This window comes from Mauremys reevesii, linkage group 1 (assembly GCF_016161935.1).
Source record: "Mauremys reevesii isolate NIE-2019 linkage group 1, ASM1616193v1, whole genome shotgun sequence".
In the NCBI taxonomy this organism is placed as follows: Eukaryota; Metazoa; Chordata; order Testudines; family Geoemydidae; genus Mauremys; species Mauremys reevesii.
This window is the reverse complement of record NC_052623.1, coordinates 346,003,592-346,027,386: the sequence shown is the minus strand read 5'-3', so window position 1 is coordinate 346,027,386 and position 23,795 is coordinate 346,003,592. Positions and strand designations below refer to the sequence as shown.

Sequence of the window (23,795 nt, the reverse complement as noted above, 5' to 3'; positions counted from 1 at the left end):
GATGTTGGCAATGCACACTCTAGAAAGGTAAGATTTTTTCTTCATGTCAAGCACATAAGGTGCACTTATCTAGATGAGCTTTGGCAGAGAGTAAGGCTAGATACATTACACAGATCAACTAGTTTGGTTTAATATAATTTTTTCCTCTCTCTCTCTCTCTATATATATTTTTCCCTTAAAAAATGATTTATTTTTTTAAATAACAACATGCCATTTGAGTCTTAGGCTGTTTGCAGTTAAAGTCTCTGACCTCTTAAAACAGGCGGTCAGGGAGAAAACGTTGGAGCTCTTAATTAATAGAATTCCCATCTAAGTGGCATTTTGATAACTGATGTGGTCAGTAAAGGGATGGGAAAAGCTGGCTGCCCATAAGGAGAGGCAGAAAGAGGGCACAAAGGGTTTCAGTATAGCAAAACTCCCATGACAGCTCAGTGAGATAAAGCTATTATCTTGAGATTTTTCATAACATATAGCAAGATCTCACATAGAAACTAATTTACTATACATCACCACTGTATCTTACTGCAATGCTTCCCAGGATAATCCATATAATAAGATTCGAGGATTATCATTCTATATCACTCTGAAGCCTAGAATGAATGTCTTTTGAATCAGTGTGAAGCAATGGAAACAGCTGGAAGCATGGCTGAGAACTCCTTTTTATTAGAATATCACCAGGTTCAATCATTAGGATTTGCAGTCTGTTACTGTCCAGTTTTTAAGTTCTTGCTATTTTGACTCTATAAGTTATATACGTGTAGTATATAGTAAGGCAGCTATGCCTTATATATGCCAAGAGTGCTAGACCACAGAGGTTGAATTACCTCTGATATCACTATGAAAGGTAACTCAACCAATCACCACCTGTAGGAGAGCAGGGATTTGCGGAAGATATTGTTACGGCCTAGCTAGGCATTTCCCTGAGTCCGCTTTCTCAGCGCCGGTTACTATAGGTCACGGCGCACCAGCCTCAACCAAGCATGACCGGTTGAGACCGCTATGTGGAATGCCCCTGGCGGTGGGCCATGGGAGGCGGTCCCAGAGGGCGGGTAGCTTTTGCCTTGCTATGTATGCACTGCTGTGCTGCTAGTGAGATAAATAGGAGCCCGTTTTGTATTGGCTTTTGGACTCCGAACCAGGCCGAGTTGTAGGGCGCTGGGTTCCCCGCCTCAGTGACAGCAACGAGTGGAGTCCCCGTTGCGGGTGTGTCACGGTATCCTTCATTAAAACCAATTACTCTCAGCGTTGGAGTCGGCCTCGTTCTTGCAGAGTACCTTGGGCCTTCCGAGGCCATAACACCACCCATACTCTACAGCTTAACTGCATGCAACAATTTCATTGGCTGTATGAGGGAGATTGCATAGATAATGGATTACTTGGCCCAAATGCCATACCTGTGCGACAGGATGGATTTTCAGCTACTAGTATTGAAGTTCTGATTGACACGTGAACAACTTTTTCCTGGAAAAGCTTTATTTTTGATGTCACTGTTTGAACAAAAACATGAGCCACCAAAATATTTATTATAACTGTAATCATCACCAGAAAAGGTAAGTTGCAATAGTATCCATACTGAAAATTTTTCCAGTACCAACAATCTTAGTTTGCTTGCTGATTTTAAGTTTATCCTTAATCAATAAGCAAATACCACCAGAGAAGTGTGCATCAATGGCAAACGTAGTAGACACGTGTGACTTCGTAGTTGCAGTGAACATTATTTAACTTTGCCTTAGTGATTTAAATAGACAAGAAAGTGTTGCTCTACGATTTTTTTCCTTTTCCTACCTTTGTCTAGGAACTATGAAGAGAGCTCGTACTAACTTTCTTCTATTGGCTTTTGTGTTCATACTCATGCAAAAATCCATTGCTGCCTGTAAGAGAAAAGTCAATGTTTCACCTTTAAACCGAAATTTCTACACATAAAGCAGTAAAACCTACATATTAAAAGTGTCTGTTACTTAAATCAAGCTTTTGCTACATGCAATTGCTTAAAAAATAAATAATATCTTCATTTTCTAGCTAGAATTTACACATTCAAAAGACATGAATGTTTATACTCTAGTATAGATTTTGATCGAACCTTTGGACTACTAGATGGAAAATGGAAACTTTGGACTGATGGGGAGGGAGAGAAAGAATCAGTCAACTGTCAGGTAAACAGTTGCAAGGTTCACTAGCTATGGAGAGAGAGTGGGGAGTTTGCCTTTTCTGTAGGACCAACAGCCACATATGGCAATTGTGCAGGTACAATAGCTATTACTGATTAACTCCATATGTGGATGATATTGATTCCAGAATAAGAATGCCTTATTCTGAATTAATTTAATCCATTTCCTACATGGATTACACCATTTTGGGATAAAGCACTCTTATTCTTGAATAAGAGCATCCACACATGAAATTAATCGGGACTAGCTGTTGCACTTGAAACTCACATTCTACCTTATTATGATCTGATATGGCTACATAAAATACAAAAGAAATAGCCAAGTCAGCTGCCTGGAAAAAAGGCAGAAGAGTCTGAAAATTATTGTGTAAAAACATTAAAATCCTCTCCCTGAAGCCTATACGGCCTATAACGTTGCTTACAGTTTCTCTTGCTATTACACTGGTAACAAACACCTGAAGTATATTTTTAATCAAATTAACATGCAAGGCTTAATATTGTGGGATTATGGGAGGATAATATAATAATGTCACTTTACCTTGTCTATGAGGTCTCTGTTGACACAGTTTGGGAGTTGCTGAAGGAAAGCATCTACTATCAGTTTTAAGTGAGACCCAGTACTGGCTTCTTCATCCTCTTGTTCTAGTAGAAAGCAAACAAACATCACATTTTATGGTGCACAATAAACAACGATTGTATTTAATTCTCTAAATGTGATACAGGGATCTGTTCAATGATTACAATACTCACCTACAGACACCTGTGGGGGAGAGGGAAGAGACAAGGAAGTTAACTATTAACTAATCTAAAGGGCTATTGGCTGGATATCTTCCTATTCATGGACTATGAATAAATATTTTCTACCTGATAAATTGCACCCAGTGGGTGCATCAGCAACTACATATTCTTACCAAGACATGAAAGGTTCTTTCAACCATAGGATGTGGGCCACAAAAGATCTGAATGAGGAGAGATGGGCAATGAAAGAACAGTTACTTACCTTACAGTAACTGTGGTTCTTCAAGGTGTGATGTCTACATGGATTTCACTTCTGGTGTTCATGCACATGAGATGAGATACTTTTGGCCCGCAGCATCCGCTGGGGCTGCACCTGCACCCTGAATGCCCTGGTACCTCCCCACATAAGGGCATAAAAGGTGGAGTGGGCCCACCTGATCCCTCAGTTCTTTTGGCAATATAGAATCCAGATGGTATAGGACTCCATAATAAAGGGGCAGGTCATGGAATCCATGTGAACAAGCCATCTCAAAGAACCAGAGTTACTATAAAGCAAGTAACTGTCCTTTCTTCTGCTAATCCCAACATAGATGACTCGCAAGTTTCAGAAATTGGGATGCTTCTCAAAGAAGCCACAGAAGATGGACTGGTGTCTCGCCTATATGGATGGATCTAATCTAGCTATCTCATAGTATGATTTAATAAAATGTGATACCTGCCTAGACAATCTTTGAGTAAATACTGCTTGACATTTAACCTTATCTACAATGCTACTAACAGCCTAGAAGAGCTCCTATCTGCAATGTTACAAACAGTCTGTGAGCGAGCGCTCCTGAAGAGCCTTGTTTGATGTAAGTAGTATGAGACAACACTGTACACATCAAGGGTGTGCAGGATGGCTTTCCTTTGGTTTGACTGGGACCTGGGGAAAAAACTGGAAAGTGAATCACCAGATTTAAATGAAAAAATCAGACAATTTCTGGTAAAATGGAGAGTACAGCCTAAGAGTCTTTTAGGGACACTATGCAAGGTGGACTAGCCCTGTGGGCCTGAATCTCCCACATGGGGTATGCAAGTTGCACAGTGCGCAGAAAAGTGGACACTGCAGGGGTTCCATCTCACAGCCCTGTGTGGAAAGAAGGAACTGAGAGATGATTGGGCCCACTCTGCCCTTTATGTCTTCAGGGTGGGGGGAGTGTGAGTGCATCGAAAGCACAGGTGTAGCCCTAATGACACTATAGATCTAAAGAATCTGCTCTCAGGTACATGTGCACCAGAAGTGGAATCCATGCGGACAATCACTCAAAGGCGAACCAATGATTCACACAGGGCAGAGAGTCTGGTGGAACCAACAGCATCTGGTGAGAAAGTCCCATAAGCTCCACAGACTGGCAAGACAGACTACAAACCAAGGTGTCAAAGTCCTGAGAGGCAGAGGTGCTGGATGTGCAAGTGGAAGCCATATGCTATTGAAATCTCTCTCCAGCATACTTGCCAACTGTCTGATATTTAAAACCCATCCTTCGCACTCCCTGTCCTAGTTATAATCCTAGGCAGCTGGTAGAGCAGTTAAAAAGCTGGCCTTTTGACCTTGGAGTCTCTGTGGAGGGGAACATATGGGAAGGATGCCCGAGACATGGCCTCTTCTAAGCTTCTCCTGTCTACTGGAGCTTCAGAGCTGAGCAGGGCAGCACAACTGTAACAAGGAAGAGAGTCCAGGAAACAGGCAGAAAGTACACTCAACATGGTTCTAAAGTATAGAGGGGGGAAAAAGACTGCCTAATCCTTCCTCCAACCATCTTTGGGCTGAGTGGGAGACAGATGCGTGTGAGTGGGATGCAGAGGAATAGAGAACACAGGGAAACGTAGGGAACAGGGAATCCAAAAGAACTTGTGCAACTCCAAACCTCTTTCCATTGCCAGGAAAGAAAAAAAAAAGGGGGAGAACACTGGGCTTGCACAAGCGCGAGAGTGACAGAGATCCCTCCTGAAGACGGAGGAGAACTTAGACTTCCATCCTCCACTGAAGATGCCAGAGATAACATAGTAGGCCACTGGTGCCTCCTCCCTTTCGAAGGCAACTGGCAGGTTGGAGGAGCTATTGAGAGAGGGAGATCTTTGTTTGGGGGGGGAGGGGGAAGAAGAGGGAAGGAGATGAGAAAAGAGGCCCATAAAGTTCTAAATACTTAATTTAACTTCAAACACTGAGGCCCTGAGAATCTATCTATTTCATGAGACTGCATGTAACAGCCCCCAAACCAGAGGCATTTCATCTTTGGAGAAATGTCTATGGCTACAGATTTAAAATGTTCCCCTCTCCATTTTCTCCTATTTAGGCTTCTCTAGCTACGCTCTCATGGCTCATCTCCAGCATTTTCTTTGGTAGCTTCTCATCCTTCCCTCTACCTCCTATCTGTTAGCATTCCTCATGGCTCCCTCTGCAAACAGCCTCTATACTCTCTGTAGGGGACCACACCTGTTCTCATTATCTCAGCTCTCATCTCTATGGTGATGGCTCTTAAAAAAAATTAAAAATAAATAAATAAAAATTTTTAAAAGCCACCTCTTTGCTCCACTCCTCTTTCCAATTACCTCTCAGACAACCCTTCTGGGAGGTCCCACTATCATTTCATACTCCATCTACTCCACAATTCTAATTTTTTTTTTATGTATTATTTTTACAAGTAATTAGAATTACTGTAACTGGAAGAGAGAAAAGAAAAATAATGTACTGTCAAGTGTACTAAATAAAGTATTTCATTGTTTCTCCTGTATAGTCTCTCAGTTTCCCCCTTTTATTCCAGGTGTCTTTCACAGCAACAAAGAGAAAAATGTTTTAAATAAGAAAAGCCACAAAAATTGGCAGGGGATACAAATATTGCTGTAGTATCTGAAAATATTTTTAATTTACTACAAGTCAAGTTGATGGGGTCTTATAATTTTCAGGCGAATAGGCTGACAGAGAAGGGGAAGAGACTATAGCCTCTTAGACATGAATTATTCATAATACCTACTATAGAAGCGACATTTGCCTCTTCCCTCCCTACTGTCGCAGGAAGCATGGGTTCCTCTCCTGCTAACCCCTCTTCCATTAGTATATAACAATGACCACATTCTACCTGGTAATTCTATAGAAGCGCCTGGTACTGCTTCCCCTGGCTCCACAGCTGCTTATCAGCATCTAGGCTAGTTGCTTCTATCCCCTAGAAGCTCCACCCTGCCAGGGAGCAGAGAGTGTTTCAGCCTCTAGGTCCTTTTGGTCTTTGACCTCTCTGTTTAGACGGCTGACAAAGGAACAAGTTGGTAACAATTATGGAAGTGTTTTTTGTGAGGCAGTCACCTGTCCACTGTATTAAAATCATCAAATTAATTTCAAACTGAGCAGCCATTAAATGGTGACAGCTTTCAGATGCTACTAACCAGGACTGGATTCAAGTTGGTGTCTTGGGTCCCGATTCAGCAATGCACTTAAGCATGTGCTTAACATTAACTGCTTAACTTCCAGATCATAATTACCAGCTTCCTGAGCCATCCAACCCCTCAGGATAATTCACAGCAAATATTCCTCAACATCTTGTTTTTTTCTTTTTATTTCTAGAACAGCTTTCCCAGTCCTCTAAATAGGATATTGAGTAACAGGCATAATATTCAACCTCATTTTCTGAACGTTCTCTCTGTTGTAGACTACTTGGTACTGGAAGCCTATTTTAAACCCTAGCTATGTGTCGGCACTAACTTCCTTCTACTCCCAACACCTTTATGCCCTTCGCTATGTCCATTCCTCTCTTCTTAATACTCCCTTTGTCTCCCTCCACACAGCTTCATTCCTTCCACGTGCCAAGCACCCTCCTCTCCTTCAAGCAGCACCTCAAAACTCACTTCTTTCAGCTTGTTTTCCGTCACTATTTTCAGCTCCGGTGCTATCTGCTCCCTCTCTCTTGCCTGAGCATACTAAAAATAAAACAAAATTAAAATGTACCCAAAATAAACACGACAGAAGTAAAATAAATTGATCCAAATCCCTTATAAATAATACTTTTCAATGAGCAGTTTCAACTTTCCTTCTGAATATCAGATCCTTCCTTTCCGTCCTCATGGTTTTATTACTTATTATAGTTACATTCAATAGAAACTTTAAGCTTCTTGGGGTGGGGACTGTTTCTTCTTATTCATCAGTAAAACTCCACACATACGATGCTACATAGTAATAGTCTTCTCTGTGTAAAGTCAAACTGACAAAGTTAATTTATTTTGGAATTTAATTTAGAATCCAAGAGGACATCTTCAAAAGATGTCAATTCTATCCACACTGCCTGGTGACATGTAAAAACTAGTTCAAAAACTGGTTATGGGTAAGGTGAAAATCTGTGGCTTCCACTATGTTATTACCACTCCCTAATGGACTGGAAAGCTCAGAAACTGAAATGACTCCTCTGCACTGGCAGCAATTGGAATACCAGGCCAGCCAACTGGTGGTCATTTTAACATTTTTTTTTATTGAGGGTAGGGCGAAGGGTGGTATTACTTATCAAAGATACTTGTGTACAGAGCTAAAGTAACTTGGCACTCTCACAATTTAGGATAAATAGTTACTGTCACCACAACAACAGAAAAGGCAGTTTCAGAACTATATAGCACCAGTCAGAAAGAAGCAAAACCAAAACCACCAAGTTTTCTACACCAGCATTGGGAATACTTTGCAAACATGCAAGAAAAATCTCTCCTTGCGCTTTAAAATGATTTATTCAATTACTGTCCCTGAATTAGTTAAATGATATAAAAAATGGGGAGCAAAACTTCAATGTGGGAAAGACAGGATTTTGGGCACACTTGGGTAGTATCCTTTCTCTGTGAATCACTGTTATCATTGTTATGTAGTATTATAATGCAGTAATGAGCATGTTAGAAATGCAGAGTAAGCGGTGAGAAAAGAGATTTCTCTCAATTTTATCACCTATGTTTCCCCGTCCCTTACCCTCAGACTTTTATTTCAAAGATCCCTTTCACATAGTGTGATGGAAAGACAATTATGAATATGGTTTCACAAATGTGATTTAACTAAAGCAATCTCAAAGCTCATTTAGTGCTTCTATCTGATTAACAAGTGGTGAGAAACCTGTTTATAGAGCAGATGTGTTAAACCATTCTTAATCAGCATTGTGTTTGCAACTGCCCCAATGACATGAACAGTTCTGTTAAACTAAGTTATAAAACATGTGGATGCACACCATGCCAGACACTTTAAACTATGGCAAGCTTTTTAATAGTTTTAGCACTAGGGTGTACAAGAGTAAAACATTAAACATTTCAGTAAGTATAACCGTGTTTTAATAGTGAAAAATATTCACTAGCAAATTTCAAATAGCTGGCAGAGGACTGGATTGCTTACATAATTTTATGGTTATGTGGTTTATTTGGAAGGTCTCAAAGCACATTTGTTATGTGAGACTTATACATGCGCACTAAGCACCCCTTATTAATTTTTTCTAGTAATGACAAGTCTGTGACTTTAACTCTAGCTGACTAGACTAAACTAGACTTTAGCTGGTAGGAGCAGCTGCAGAAGCAGGCAAAGCAGGGACTGCTGCACTGGGTGGGGAGGAGAAGGTAAAATGGGAGCCAGGTGGAGCCATCCCTCCCTCTAGCATGCTCCAGACCCATAACTGTGCAGGGGAGACCACTTCAGAGAAACTAGAGCCTTCCCTCCCCAAGTTATGTGGTCTTTTAGGAGAAAATTGCAGAGAGAAATCAGTCAGACTCTAGAGACAGTAGAACCAGCTACAGAAGCAGCTTCTGACATTCAGAGAACTTGCTACAGTTTTGACGTGACATTCTTTACTCCATGTTGACTGGCTGTTTGTTCCAACCTTCTCCCTCCCACTCCCTTAGTCTCTTCATCTCAGCTTCACCCCACACATGGCCCTCTTCCCCTGTTCTCTTTCACTCTGTCCCCATCATCTCCCCCTTCCTTTCAACATTCCCTCTCCCTTCACTTTTCTTTTCATTTAAACTTATCCCCTCCTAACTAAACCACCCTAAAATTTTGTGGCACGAACATGATGTTTCCCGCCTTCGCTTTGTTCACTCTGCTTGTGTGTTCTACCCTTTTCCCACCCTGTATCTGTCTTATCTATTTAGTTTGTAAGCTCGTCAGGACAGCGACTGTCAGCTACTCTGTGCATACAGTGCCTAGCACAATGGGACTCTATTCTTGGTTGGTCCTTAAGTACTACATAAACAAACATGATTAATAATAGTAATAATATATTGTCTCAATTACGGTTATCTCTCAATCTTCCAGAACGTAAGAAAAAATGTCACCAAACGATGCATTTGGTGGTTAAGAGAAAGACACTCGGCTTCCCCAAGTAAGGCCATCTTGCCAAACTGTCACTAGATTTTGGTTATGGAGGAATCAAGCTAAAAAAAAAATCAACTTATCAAATGGAAATTAAAAACCAAATTTATAAAAGTGTCTCAGTTTAGATTTTTGTAACACACTTCCCTAAATTTGTGTACAATATGTAGGATTTGCAGTGCACTTACAATGTATTCACAGCTTCACAGAGCATTTCATACATTCCTCCATATGCTTCAAGAAAACGAATTTTTACATTTGGTATTTTGTTATGCCATAATAATTTTCATTCTATTTTGAACGAGTCCCTTCCCCTCCATGCCCCACCACTGACTCTGGACCTTAACTTTCCATGCTGAGCTAACTTAATTACTGGACCATCCGTATTTTGTGACATGTGTTTGAGACATACTCTCACTACCATACTGGCTAGGTTCTGTGCACTGTCATTGTTCAATTGTGAATGTTAGTCTGGTAACCTGGCATTGTTTCCCAATTTTTTGGGGTGTCAGTGAGCTAAGAGTATGTCAAGACATCACCTGCCTGCATTTCTGATCTCATTTTCTGCAAAACCCCTACACTCCTCTCACCTAAAAAAAGATACGTCTCTCAGAAATAATCACTTTGTGGGCACAACATAATGTGCTTTCAAGACAGACATGGAGGAATGGTCCTTGCACCAAAGATAACACAAGCTAAGGGACAGACAGACAAGTAGACAGAGGAAGAGGTAAACAGTTTTTTGTTTTGTTTTTTTAACTATACATGTCAAACAGATGCTGTGAGCAGAATGGCAAAAGTGGGTGTTCAAGGGGGACTTAAATACCAAGAGTGTACAGGAAGTGCAGATAAAGGAAGGTTGGCTACCACGTGGAAGACGACATGGATATATTTATGCAAGAAGCCGACAGCTGGATGGTTGACAATGCAAAGCAAGAACAAGGAAGATAAGTAAGGAAGGGATGATTTATGCAGGGGTTTGAATTGATGGCCATAAGATTGTATGTGGTAACATAGGGGATGTGGAGTCATGAAAGGGAATTCCAAAGGAGGAGTAAGATGATCAAAATGACAGGCAAGGAAGATGACTTAAGCTGCAGCATTGTATATAGATTAAAAGAAACATGGGTGTTAGGGCAGGATGCTATAGAAGGCAAAGCAGGACATAATGAGGACATGAAGGTGAGATTTAGTTTCAGGGATGGAAAGAAAAGGATGCATCTTGGATACCCTGGAGGAAAGAACAGGAGGATTTGTATTAAGCCTGGATGTCTGCAGCAAGAGGAGCTGGGCAATCAAAAAATAACCCCCAAATTGTGGAACTGAGTGACAAGAAGGTCGTTGGTGTTGATGACAGTAGCAGAGAAAGAGGAAGTTGAGAAGAAAGATCAGTAGCCAAAATGAGAGACTGGAGGGAGGGAGGATCCTTTCTTCCTTCTCATTAATACTTGCTCCCTTCCTTAATGTCTTGCATTTGTTTGCACTGTCATATTTAGAAAGCTCTCTTGGGCACGGAGAACATCAATTTATAGCAATTACCCTACAGTAATTCCTCGCTTAACATTGTAGTTATGTTCCTGAAAAATGCAACTTTAAGCGAAACGATGTTAAGCGAATCCGATTTCCCTGTAAGAATGAATGTAAATGGGGGCGTGGGGGGGGGTGTTAGGTTCCAGGGAAATTCCCCCCCCCACACACACACACACAGAGTACAAGTTTTAAACAAACAATTTAATACTGTACACAGCAATGATTGTGAAGCTTGGTTGAGGTGAAACTAGAAGGTGGAAGAGGGTGGGATATTTCCCAGGGAATGCCTTACTGCAAAATGATGAACTAGTACTCGGCTGAACCCTCAAGGGTTAACACGTTGTTAATGTAGCCTCACACTCTACAAGGCAGCATGAATGGAGGGAGGGGAGACAGCATGTCAGACAGACACACACCCCCTGTGTGAGAGGGAGAGATGCGCATTGCCCCTTTAAGTACACTGACACCACTCTAAGTACATTGCCTTTTTAAACAGATCAGGAAGTTGAGACAGCAGCTGCGGCCAGCAAGCTCTCTCCGTCTTGAGCCCTGTCATGTTCCCCCTATGGAGAAAGGGTAAGCGGGGAGCAGGAGCAGGATGACACCCTGACATTAGCCCCCCTTCTTTCCCCCCGCACAGCAAGCAGGAGGCTCCGGGGAGCAGCTCCAAGGCAGAGGGCAGGAGCAGCACATGGCAGTGGGGGGAGGGACAGCTGAACTGCCAGCAACTGATAGCCTGCTGGGCGGCTGCCACACAGGAAACTTCGGGGAGCTGATAGTGGGGCTGCCGGTCCACCCTGGTTCCAAGCCTCCACCAGCTAGCTGCAACAGGCTGCTCTTCCTGCAAGCAGTGGACAAAGCAGGCAGCTGCCAAACAATCTTATAAGGGAGCATTGCGCAACATTAAACGAGCCTGTTCTCTAACTGATCAGTAACGTAACATCGTTAACCAGGACAACTAAGTGAGGAGTTACTGTATTTTAGCAGTACTTTAAAAAAAATATAGTTGAAGTATGTCTACTATGAAAAGTGACTATGTAAAGATGGCACATTCTTAGCCAATGGATCTGCTCCCTTTGTGTATCAGAATCATATCTAATGACTGGAGTTATAAAGCTTGTTACTTACCATAACTGTACTTTCTTGATAGTGTTGCCTCTGCATATTTTTGCATTGTGGAGGCACCCTCAGCCACTACCACCAAGCTTCAAAAACCTTCTGAAAAACAGCACCCATTGAGAATGCACTATGACCTAGCAGTGAACTCAGTGTCCTCCACCTTCTTCATCAGGTCATCTATCTTACAGCTGAAGAGACCCTCCCCCTTGAAAAGGTGGTCTGCAATACAGACTTAAGCCTCAGACAAAAGGCCCAAAGTACTGACTCCAAAAGAGCTAATGCCACCATATGAGTCAACACATCTGAACCATCACAAGTTGTCAGGACTGAGGTTTGGAACTTTATTTCCATTCTTTGGCTAGCAAAACCACCCATCCACTGGCACGCATATTTAGTACTAGGTCTCTTTGGTATATGGGAAGCTCCTGGCCCTGATAAAAGAGATCCTGTGGCAAGTACTTTAGAAGCAGAAAACACCCTCAGAATTGATTAAGTTCTTGCTCCTGAAGGCTCACATCTTTGAACTGTTGCAGCTTCAGAGCCCACTTAAGACTTAGGAACTGACACAAACTTCTTCACTGCCAAAGTCATCCCCGTTTTGTTTGGCTTTGAAGTCAAATGTGGTCTATTCCTTCATGGGGGCAGAAGGATGACTTGGGGTGGGATTCATAAGGCTTCTGTTTTGAGGCCACAGAGCCTCTATTGACCATTGATGCAGGCTCAAATGTGAAGACCTTATACACAGAGCAGAAATCTGGGGAAGAAATATCCCCAGGCAAAATGAAGAGCATCATTCACATCCACCTCTAGGAAAACCATGAGACACAATGCACACAAAGGAAGTCCTTTCTCCTGCAGCTAATTGCAGAAAGGAAGTAATTGAAAAGTACGTGGCCCTTGGCTCCTGACATTTGGTACTGCTTTTTAGAAGGTTCCCAAAGTTCAGCAGCACTGGTAGGAAGCTCATAACTCACAGGTGGGAGTACACCACAACCAACTTAGATTTTTCCAGTTTTCACCTCTGCTATCTATGCTAACATTGTTACATGAGAGAGGATGTGCTGGATTCTATTCCTTCTTGTGCATCATTAGCAGGAATGTTTACTAAGTGTCTATCAGGGAAGGCAATAATTGTTACTGAGAGCAAAATCTGTGTTACTGATGATGATGCACAAGAAAGAAAGAATCCTGTTTGACTTTTAGAATCCACACTGGGCTTAAAAGTAAAACATCTTTTTACTTGTAAGCTGAACACATTTGATAAGATAATTGATACACAAACATGAAGTCTCACATGCCATTTATTACTGTCACTTTTCTGAGCAGAGCTGCCTCTACATTTAGTCTTTTTTACAATTCAATCAAATGCCAAAGTAGTAACAAAGGTATCTCTTAACCTTCACCACACAAACCTAAAAATAGTGGTTACTAAACCATCTTAGTGTCTTTACTGAACAGGAGAAGTTGTTATTTCTATTTTTATCCTTTAGCAGTTTTGGACCAGTTTTCTTTTCTTTCTGCAGAGCACTTTTATTTCTTCTCTCTCTTTATTGAATGTTTTGTTAGAAGTGCCTGCTGAGCACAAAAGGATGGAAGAAGGAATGACCTTGCTCAAAACTGCTTCTAGCTACTACAGACGTTGCCCAAAAGAATCAAAAGCATCCCTCCACATTAATACAAGGAATTGAAAAAACACCAGGACCTAGTTAAAACACAATACAGTAGTCCTAAAAATGTTTATCAGCTCTGCTTTTACCTTGCTCATCAAGAAGCTTTTTTGTGAGATCTTCTGCTTCATCTCCACAGTCTAACTCCAAGTTATCATAATTAATGTCCAAATTCTCCATATCCAAGTCCAAGTCCTCACTACCAGCAACATCCTTATTATCCTTGGCATCTTTTGAATCTGTTTCAAAGAAAGCAGAAATATTGAACATGCAATGTAAACACAAGTAGACATGGCTTAAAAATATTCTAAGACATGTTGGTGCATCCCTGCATCTCTAGCTTGACCTCTTACACACCCTTATTCATGTCTAAGGAGAAACAGCACACTTCTTTTCTGACCAATACATCAGTCTTATGTGTCAACTCTGGACTTTGTGCCATTTTTCTTGTTGCCTGGAACAATCTTCCTAATTCACTTCCTTGCGTGATGTGCTTCTGTTAAAAGGTGCTCACCCCTTTTGAGTGTTTTGGTTTGTTCCCAATTGTACTTGGGCTGGGATGTTATTTGTTAGGACCAGGGGCGGCTCTAGGCACCAGCAAACCAAGCTGTTGCCTAGGGCGGCCAAATCTAGGGGGCGGCAGGCTGGGCCGGTGGACCTGCCGCAGTCATGCCTGCGGCAGGTCCACCGGAGCCCCGGGACGACCGGACCTACCGCAGGCATGACTGCGGAGGCGCCGTCCGCGGCTCGGCTGGACCTCCCGCAGGCATGACTGCGGCAGCTCAAAACCGTCCGCAGCCGTGCCCGCGGGAGGTCCGCTGTTCCCGCGGCTCCGGTGGAGCTCCCGCAGTCATGCCTGCGGCAGGTCCGCTCGTCCCGGGGCTCCGGTGGACCTGCCGCGGGAGCTCAACCAGAGCCGCGGGAAGAGGGGACCCGCCACGGGACCGAGGAAGGGCGGCGCAGCACACCGCGCTGCCTGGGGCAGCCTATTTTCTAGAGCCGCCCCTGGTTAGGACACTATAGGTTATGTGTAGAATGCCTGTGTTTAATATCATGATTAAATAATAAACCTAAAATTGCAAAAGTGGAGTTTGTTGAAATCCCCAGCAGAAGTTAAAAGTTTTAAATTTGAATGTCCAAGGATTTGCATATCCAAATCAGGGAGAAAAATCCAAACAACTGGGAGGACCCAAGAACTTGAATACATGAGTCTATCAGCAAACTTTGAAAGGCTGGCCCATCACGCATAAAGTGAAGTTTTATTCTGTTTTAATGTGTGGAACCCATGACATCACGTCATGCCAGAAGTGGTACAACTTGAGAACAATAAGATTGTGAAGCTGTTCTGCACAGTCTAGGATGAGAATGCAAAAACTTAAGAAGCGAAACTACGTAGGGCAAACCGTGGTATCTTCCATGGAGATTTTACAGTTACAACATCTCCACCAAATCTGCCTGAAATGTGAGATACACAAGGCCAAGTCCCAGTCCCCAAAACACTGCAAGTTTCAAAAAATTTACAATGAACTTTCAAGCATCTCCTTTTTGCTCCCATCAGAAAACATTGTATTGCAGGCATTTTTTGGCTTGTGTTATAAAGGAGGTTGGACTAGATAATCTAATAGCCAGTTCTTGTCTTTAAAATCTATGAACTCATGATAAGAATCTGACATTAAAATATATTTTTGTTTTCTTAGATGACCATCTTAATTCATCATAGCTAGAGTTCTTACCCCCTAGTATGCCTAAGACTACAACCTAATCATAACCAGCAGTATTCTTCCTGGTTTTACTATTCTTCTGCATACTGTATCTATAATCTCTAAATTAAATTAGTTTGCATTTTATAAACATATAGCCCTCTTTTTAAAAAAATTGATATACCTTAACTATTAGTTTTCATAAACTAACAAAATATTTGATAAAACTTTCAAGTGCTTTATATGGAAATAATATTTACTGGGGCACACAATATGTTTAGTGGTTAGTACACAGGACTGAGGGTTTGTTTACACAGCAAGTTACTGCTCGTCAAGCCAGAATGTGGATCTACAGTACACCAGCTGGTATACTAAAGATTCACACTATGGCTTGCCAAACAGTAACTTGCTGTGTAGACAAGCCCTCAGAGTCAAATGATTTGAGTTCCATTCCTGACAGGCACTAGCTCACTCTGTGATCATGGATAATGCATTAACCTTTGTGACTTAAGTTTTCCCTTTACTGGGGGGGGGGGGGGGGAATATATTTAACCACAAGGATTTTTGCACTGAGATAATTAAGGCACAGGTAGTTTTTACCTCAATGCAGCTAATCCAAGTCAATCCCAGGTGTGTTGGGGGTGCAGGTGGGATAGGGTTGACCTTGATTAGCTACATTAAGGTAAAAACTACCTTGCCTTGTCTGCACTAGAAATTTGCATCAAGATAGCTAACAAATTAATAATCTCAATGTAAAAAAAACCCCATACCTTTCTTTGCGGTGAAGGCACAGCCTTGTTTCTTTCATATATAAAGATACAAATATTAATACTTACCCACCAAAACCACACTGATATATTTGGGTGAAAAATGCTGCCAGTATTCATTTGTATTTATTATTTTCATAAAAACTTTGTGTTCAGATTATCTATCTAGCATCATTTCTGTGCTCAAGATCATCCATCTTGGTGGAATGTTCTGACTGCTATATAAATAACGATTATTTCAACTAAAGACTTCCCTTACTTTTGCCAAACTTGCATGGCTGTTGACACAATACAATTTTTTAAAAATCTAGACCATTTTCTTCCAAATTGTTTTACCTCTAGATTCATCCTTGCTGGAGTCCTTGTTCTGAGAACATTTTTCATTATCTTTAAACAAAATGGCTGGCACAAAAGCTTTTAGATCAATAAGGTTCTCATAGAAATTTCGAGCATCTTCATCTTCCCAGATGCCCCCTTCCAGGTCATATTCTCCAGGTTTGCCAGGGGTAAAAATGTCAATGCCAGGCCCATGTTCTGGAATCACAGAATGCACAAAATGACTAATTCATCAATATAATCATACTAAAAGAAAGATTTTCTTTTAAGCAAAGGGTTAAAGCTACATACACAAGTTTCAGATCATCTAATTTTAAAAAGACAGATTTTTGGGATAAACATTAAAAAAATGTTTCCCTGTTACTGCCACTACCTTGGTTTCTAAAATTGAAAGTTATTAAACACATATCCCCAGCATCTTAAAGTACAACCAGACTAGTCTCATTCAAGAAGAAATCAAAACAATGAAATTACAAAACTAAATTGTGCAATCAAAAAGTAATCACAATTATATTAAACGAGATTGCTAAATGGAGTTATAGTAGAATTCATCCATATTAGCATCAGAAAGTGTTTAGATACATCATTTTGGGGGTGATCATACACCAACTGCCACAGATGTTTTATTTTCAGAATATAAGTAAATGCTTGCAAAATCTGGAATACTGCAGTCCAGGGGTAATTAGCAAGGATGGATTAAAAAATTTTGGGGCCCTGTGCAGTATGGAAATTGGACCCTCCCCACATTCCTTAAACTAGACAGAGCACATGATATATAGTTTATAAATACGAGAACATCTCATTTTATTAGTAGTAGTTTGGAAAAGACTTAAAGGGGTGAGATAGCTCAGTGGTTTGAGCATTGGCCTGCTAAACCCAGGGTTTGAGAGTTCAATCCTTGAGGGGACCACTTAGGGATCTGGGGCAAAAATCAGTACTTGGTCCTGCTAGTGAAGGCAGGGGGCTGGACTCAACGACCTTTCAGGGTCCCTTCCAGTTCTATGAGATAGGTATCAACTAATATGACATGTTAATAATAATATATCTAGGAATATTTCATTTAAATATATATTGCAATTTATTTTATTTTTTTTAATTGAATACTCACTCTTTCCTTTGGCTTGGGGAAACATTTCCTAAATAGATTAAGCGCTTGGAAGTATTTATGAAACATGGCTTAGAAATTAGCTTGACCATGCCTAGCTGACTCTCCAGTTATAGGGGAAAGGCATTTTTGACAAAAGCAGAACTTGCCAGAGACCATACAACAACGGCAAGAACATTAGTGCATTGGCTACCCGAGCCTCTTGTGCGAGAGTTGCTTTGCTGCCTTTTGAAAAACAGACAGGCTAAGAGAAGAATTTTACCAGCTCCTAAGGGAAAGGGGTACTGAGTCTCAGTTGGCTCTGGGCACAAGTTTGATTCAAATCAGTACCGATAAGGGACTGACTCAGACACTGATTGTGGGACTGGGCTTCAGTAGCTGAATGAGCAGGAAAAGTAGTTCTTTTCCCCTGGGAAGAAGGATGGTCTTGGGGTGTCAATGGTGAGCTACTAGGACCTGAAGAGGACACACTGGCTCTGATGGCTCATAATACCAACACCAGCAAGGAAGCAGAATGAACCAGAGGTGAGCAGAACTCCAAAAAGGGATCTGAGAAACCAGACCTCTCTCAAAAGCCCCCCTACACTTGTGCCCGATTGCAGTGATAATCCAAGAGGGCTCCAAGAGGCCCAACTGCATAGGACACCAAACATGAGTAACACAACAACACTGCGCCAGGGTACAAAGCGGTGGCAGGGGGGAGTAGCTGGCAATCCTATGGGCCTCAACCAGATTGGCCCACCTCCAAGAAGCAGAAAAACTAGCCATTGCCCCTCCCTGCAGCATCCTGACCCTCCTGTACCCCATTCAGTGCGCACACACCCTCCTACAGAAGCCTGATCCTCCTGTTCCTCTCTCAGGCACCCCCCACCCCCAAGCCCGATAGCCCATAAGCCCCTACATCTACCTCCTCTCAGGAGTCTTAGCCCAAGGATGCCCCCTACCACTTCCTCCCAAGCTCCCAGGAGTCCCTGCCTCACCCACTCCAGTCCCTGCTTCTTACTCCTCCCTGCTGTTGAACCTCAGGTCTGCCTTGCTTTCTGGCAGTGAAAGGAGCAGGAGCCACCACGTTGGCTCATTGAGGGCCTGGCATGTGGAGAGGGATCAGGGTGTGGCACCAGTAGGCACATGACCTGAATGCTGTAGTGAAAGCAGCTGTGACGCAGCAGCGCATGCATGCAGCAATGGTTGCCAGTTGCATTGTGCTGGGTTTTTTCCCCCAACTTGTAACTTAGACATGGAAAAAAGCCCCAACACATTGCAAAAGGGAAGAAAAACCAGCCAAGAGGGTTAAATACCAGCCAGTTGGTCGGGGGTCCCTGAGATTGGAGGCCCTGTGCAACTACAAACTGCTTAATCTGGGTCTGGCAATCATGGTAAGGAAACTGTTGGGATAAACACATTTCTTCTTCAAAATGGATTTAGCAATTATTTTTTTAAGCTTGAGCATTTTTGGACAAACCTGAGGTCCGTGATTTCAAGAATCTGAATACGTAAATACTAAAAGTTGACAGCCATCAATACTAGTGTGGGACATTAAATTTTGCCGTCATATTCAAAGGTCACAGGTAGCCATCTAGTGGTTTATCTAACAGGTCATGCAACATTTTCCTAGCTGCATTTTGAAATACTTTAAAGGGCAATTAGTATATTTTAAAACTATACTGAATTGCTAAGCTCTGAGATGCAATTAATAGATAACTTCTAAAGCAGATTCAAACTACATTAAGAAGTAATCAAAACAAAGTGCCTTCTGTGCGATTTGAGAAACAAGGAAACAACTAGTAAATTTCATTTTAAATGCAGCTCATATAATCTTCAGATTCAAATGGTCTCTCAATGTAAAATAAAGCCTGTGAATGACTAGTTTCTGAGTAGCAGCCGTGTTAGTCTGTATCCGCAAAAAAAAAAAAGGAGTACTTGTGGCACCTTAAAGACTAACAAATTTATTTAAGCATGAGCTTTCGTGAGCTACAGCTCACTTCTTCGGATGAATGACTAGTTATCTGACCAAGTAATTATTATAAAAATAAATTAAATATACTTACTTAAAGTGATGGGGAGGATTAAAGGTATAAATATGATTTTCTTTACCGCCTTAATAAAATCATCCTAACAGAAGTACAAGAGATTGCCAAAATTAACTAACACTCATAGTCCAATCTTTTTCTTTAACCTCCCATGTCCTTGGATGCATAGGGCGCCCACCAGTTTCCACCATTTATTTTGGTCTTATGATGGCCTATTTAGGCTCAATAATTCACTGGAGGTTAATAAATTTAAAATGAAGCTTTATTGGCATACCCTGGAACACTTTGCCCTATTCCATATATTTAAATGTGAGAGGCTAAGCTATTAACATTTAAAAGGAAACTTGCACTGAAAACACAGATCAATGGGAGGGTTTTGTTTTTCCCCCATAAAGGAAAGCTTTCAGTATCATATAACCTATCACACTAAAAGATGTCCTACCCTCTGGTGTTGGTTTGTCTTGGGGAAGATCCGGCATATTTTCATCCAACAGATCAGCCAGAGACTGTGAATTTGCCAACAGCTTCTGATAGGACATTGCAAATTCTTCATACTGCTTGTGTCGATCTTCACTCAACTCTCCTTTAGAGTGCAGAATACGCCTATAAAGACCACATTTAAAAAAAAAATACAATCAGACATTGCCCGCTTATTAGAGATATATTTGACCTATACTGAACCATTGACAAAGTTTTCCACTGAACAACATCAGTCTTCCCTCTGGCACAGAATTATACACACACACTAAATGAGATGGTAGCAATGAGAGACAACAATCTGGCTAACACTACTATCAAAATTCAACTTAATACCAAATTTGATCAACTTAAATGCACTACAACCACAGCGGTTTTAACTTTAATGTCATTAAGAATAATCCGATTATGGAGACTGAAAGAACTGAAGCTTTTTTTCCCTTAAATATTCTGTAATGCAAGAGTTTTAATGTGCAATATTTTAAGTAAAATATTTGACTAGTATTAAAGCAGGATAAAGACTGCTTTGCAGTCTATGACAATAGGCTTCCATTCTCCTGGTATCAGAAGGGGATGGCCATCACCAAGGGGCTCAGAAATGCCAGTTTTAAGAAGGAGATGTTTATTTCCAAGTTAGCCCAGTAACATGAGCTGACATCCTTGAAATAAAGTCTAAAAGGATTAGTTCATGATGTACATTTTGGTTTCTTTTGCAATACAATACCTGACAGTTTTTAATCAAGGAAAAATTTAAAATGCTGTTTTTAATCAAAACCTTTTTTCAAATACATTTTACAAGTCCTAAATAGTATAGCAATCTTCTTATCATGGGAACTTTAGGGTACTGTGGTGAGCAAAAAAGGTTACTGCTTTCTTGTCTCACCTATTTTATTACAATGGACTCAGGTTAAAGTTCTATGAGCCACTGCTAGAAACACCATCCTACCAGTGTGATGGGTCAAAAATTTCACCTATTAATCACATTTAAAATAGAGGCATGTGCACAAATGCTGTGCACATTTATATTTTCTACTCCATTTTTTCTACACATCCTCTATTCTTCTCGGTGGGCATGTAAAAACATACATGAAACTTGCTTTCTTAAAATACTGTTGCACAGTAGCTAAATAAGTAACGTTCCTCGGGAAATTGGTGGTATATCAGTGGCTTGCAGGCCACTGTCATAATGAGCCACAAAAAAACAGATCAGGTTACTCTGCACCACCGGTTCTCAAACTGTGGGTTGTGACCCCATTTTAATGGAGTCACCAGAGCCAGCATTAGACTTGCTGAAGCCCGGGGCTGAAGTTGAAGCCCAAGTCCCCCAGGCAGTGGGCCCGGGCTATGGGTTGTGTAACTTGACTGAACTGGCCTCCAGGAGTGTCCCACAATGCTTTGCTGTGACCGCACTGGAGATCATTTTCAACTCTGCTGCATGGCAGCCACGTAAATGGGAAACAGTCCTGTCCCCCCCTCCTCCTTTAAAGCCTGGGGAACTTTTGAGTTCCCATTTCCTCTTTCATCAGCATGGAGAGCTCACCAGCCCAGCTGATCATGGTGATTCAATGCCCAAAATGTGCTCCTGCCTGGAGTACACAGGAGGTGGTGGAAGTTATTCATCTGTGAAGAAAAGAGTCTGTGCAGGCACAGCTCCGATCCAGCAGAAGAAACGTAGATATCTATGAAAAGATTGCGCGGGCATGGGGGACAAGGGTTACAGCAGGAACATGCAGCAGTGCCACATGAAAATCCAAGAACTTCGGCAGGCGTAACAGAAGACAAGGGGAGCGAATAGTCATTCTGGTTCTGCATGCGATTCTCGGCAGCAACCTCACCACTACCCCCAAATGCAGCGCTGATACCTACCAGGAGTCTGAGTTCTGGGCCACCTCAAGAAACAATGAGAACATTCTGAATGAGGAAGAGGCAGAGGAGGAGAATGGGAGACAGGCGAGCAGGAGATTCTCCCCGAGAGCCAGGAGCTATTCTTAACCATGGAGCCCAATCGGTCTCAGGACAGCATGGCAGCCGAGCGTGATGCCGGGGAAGGCACGTCCGGTGGGTATGCAATTCCAATCAAACTTTAGGCGTTACGTGCTTTTATATTATCAGAGGAGTAGCCGTGTTAGTCTGGATCTGTAAAAAGCGACAAAGAGTCCTGTGGCACCTTATAGACTAACAGACGTATTGGAGCATAAGCTTTCGTGGGTGTTCACCCACAAAAGCTTATGCTTCAATATGTCTGTTAGTCTATAAGGTGTCACAGGAGTTTTTGATGCTTTTATATTTTATGTTTAATCTGAAGAAAAAGGGAGGTGCAGTGTGTATCTGCTTCCTAGTGACTGTTCCAGCTACATAGAGGGTGCCCCCCAGAAAAGACTGTTTATGTGCACAGGAATCACCCAGGAATCCTCCATGGAGATCTCTAGGAACCTTTCATGGAGGTTCTCTGCAATCCTTTGCAGAAGGTTCCTGGAGAGGGCTGCCTTATTTCTTCCACCACGGTAAAACATTTTTCCATGCCACTCCAGTATTCACTCTGCTGGCATCATTGTGGTACACAACATAGTAGCATAAGGACCAGGTCTATACCCAGACACTTACAGCATCTGCTCTCTTGCCACTTCTGTTACCCACAGGAGACTGATATCGCATAGGGTCACCTAGGAGAAACGGGGGAAGTTTTCATTACAAGTGCTCGTACTGCAAACAATAGAGCATGTGATCCACCATCCATGGTGACTTCCGGGTCCCTCAACCACGCTTTCCCTAAAATTCCAATGGTTTGGTTGGCAGGGATCGGCGTTGACCTCAGATTCTGCAAGTTCAGGACAATTACTACCAGCAGTATTAAGCAAAAGGGAGGGAGAGCTTCCTGTGTTCTCTTGCGGCCTCAAACCTCGCCGGAGCTGCCTCAGACAATGACAGCAATTTGGGAGGCTTAATGCTGGTCCCTGGTCTCAAACCGAAGTCCATGTTGTTAGGGGGAGGGAGTATTGTCCACCTGCCCACCTGTGCTCCCGAGGCAGGTTTGCTACAAGTTGCAGCAAAAGGCCCATCACCCATGCCGCGGAGACATACTCCCCACAGTTGGAACAGCAAACTGGTTCATTGACTAGCTAGGGATTCTGATTATGTTCTGGCTTGCACTAAGTATAAAAGGGGGAGTATTTTTTACATAGCAACCTTGCACTAAACCCGGGGTATGTGCTGACAATGGTTGCCTTGTGCTTTGCATGCCTTACAGTGGAAAGCTTGGCCTTTAGCACATCCTCCACACCAACAGAGAGGCTCTCTCAGATTAGAAGACGGAAAAAGAGGACATGTGATGACATGTTCACCTCCCATAATGAACACCTCCAGGACAGCTGACATGGAGCTAAGAGCCTGGAGCATTTCACTGTCTGAAAAACTGGACATGGAGAGCAGGAGAGCATTCCAGGAGCATGAGCATGCCATGCAGGACGAGATGCCGTGGATTATGAAGGACCAGTCAGACATGTTGAGGCATCTAGTTGAACTTCAAGAAAAGCACCTTGAGGCTAGACTCTCTCTGCAGTCCATGCAGAACTGCCTGCAAGCACTTCTCTGTTCTCAATTCCCCTTCCAAAAATGTTCCAGGAGGCGGGGAGGGTGAGAGGGAAGTATCCCTTCCACTCAATGCCGGGGGAGGGTACCAAGAACAAAAGGCAGCCATTCAAAGACCTATGATGGTCAAGACTACTGTGCTTTCACAGACAAGCTGACTTGGTTTCTCCCCTCCCAATTTTATCACTCCATTTGCCCAAAGTTAGATTATTT

The 23,795-nt window shown here is 42.1% G+C and overlaps 1 protein-coding gene across 8 annotated transcripts in view; it reads right to left on the bottom strand.

Annotated features, from left to right (window-relative positions):
* UPF2 (UPF2 regulator of nonsense mediated mRNA decay) overlaps positions 1-23,795 on the bottom strand; it is a 143,499-nt gene that overhangs the window by 98,853 nt on the left and 20,851 nt on the right. For 5 of the 8 annotated variants that reach the window (XM_039519442.1, XM_039519438.1, XM_039519437.1 and 2 more), the window contains 6 exons: positions 19,960-20,120; positions 16,383-16,580; positions 13,669-13,818; positions 6,785-6,856; positions 2,706-2,809; positions 1,786-1,871 (listed from right to left, as the gene is read on the bottom strand). In XM_039519442.1, coding sequence (XP_039375376.1) covers positions 1,786-1,871; positions 2,706-2,809; positions 6,785-6,856; positions 13,669-13,818; positions 16,383-16,580; positions 19,960-20,120 — 771 coding nt within the window. Of the gene's footprint in view, positions 1-1,785; positions 1,872-2,705; positions 2,810-6,784; positions 6,857-13,668; positions 13,820-16,382; positions 16,581-19,959; positions 20,121-23,795 lie in introns of all 8 variants that reach the window. The other 3 variants (XM_039519444.1, XM_039519443.1, XM_039519441.1) reach the window with 2 other exon arrangements.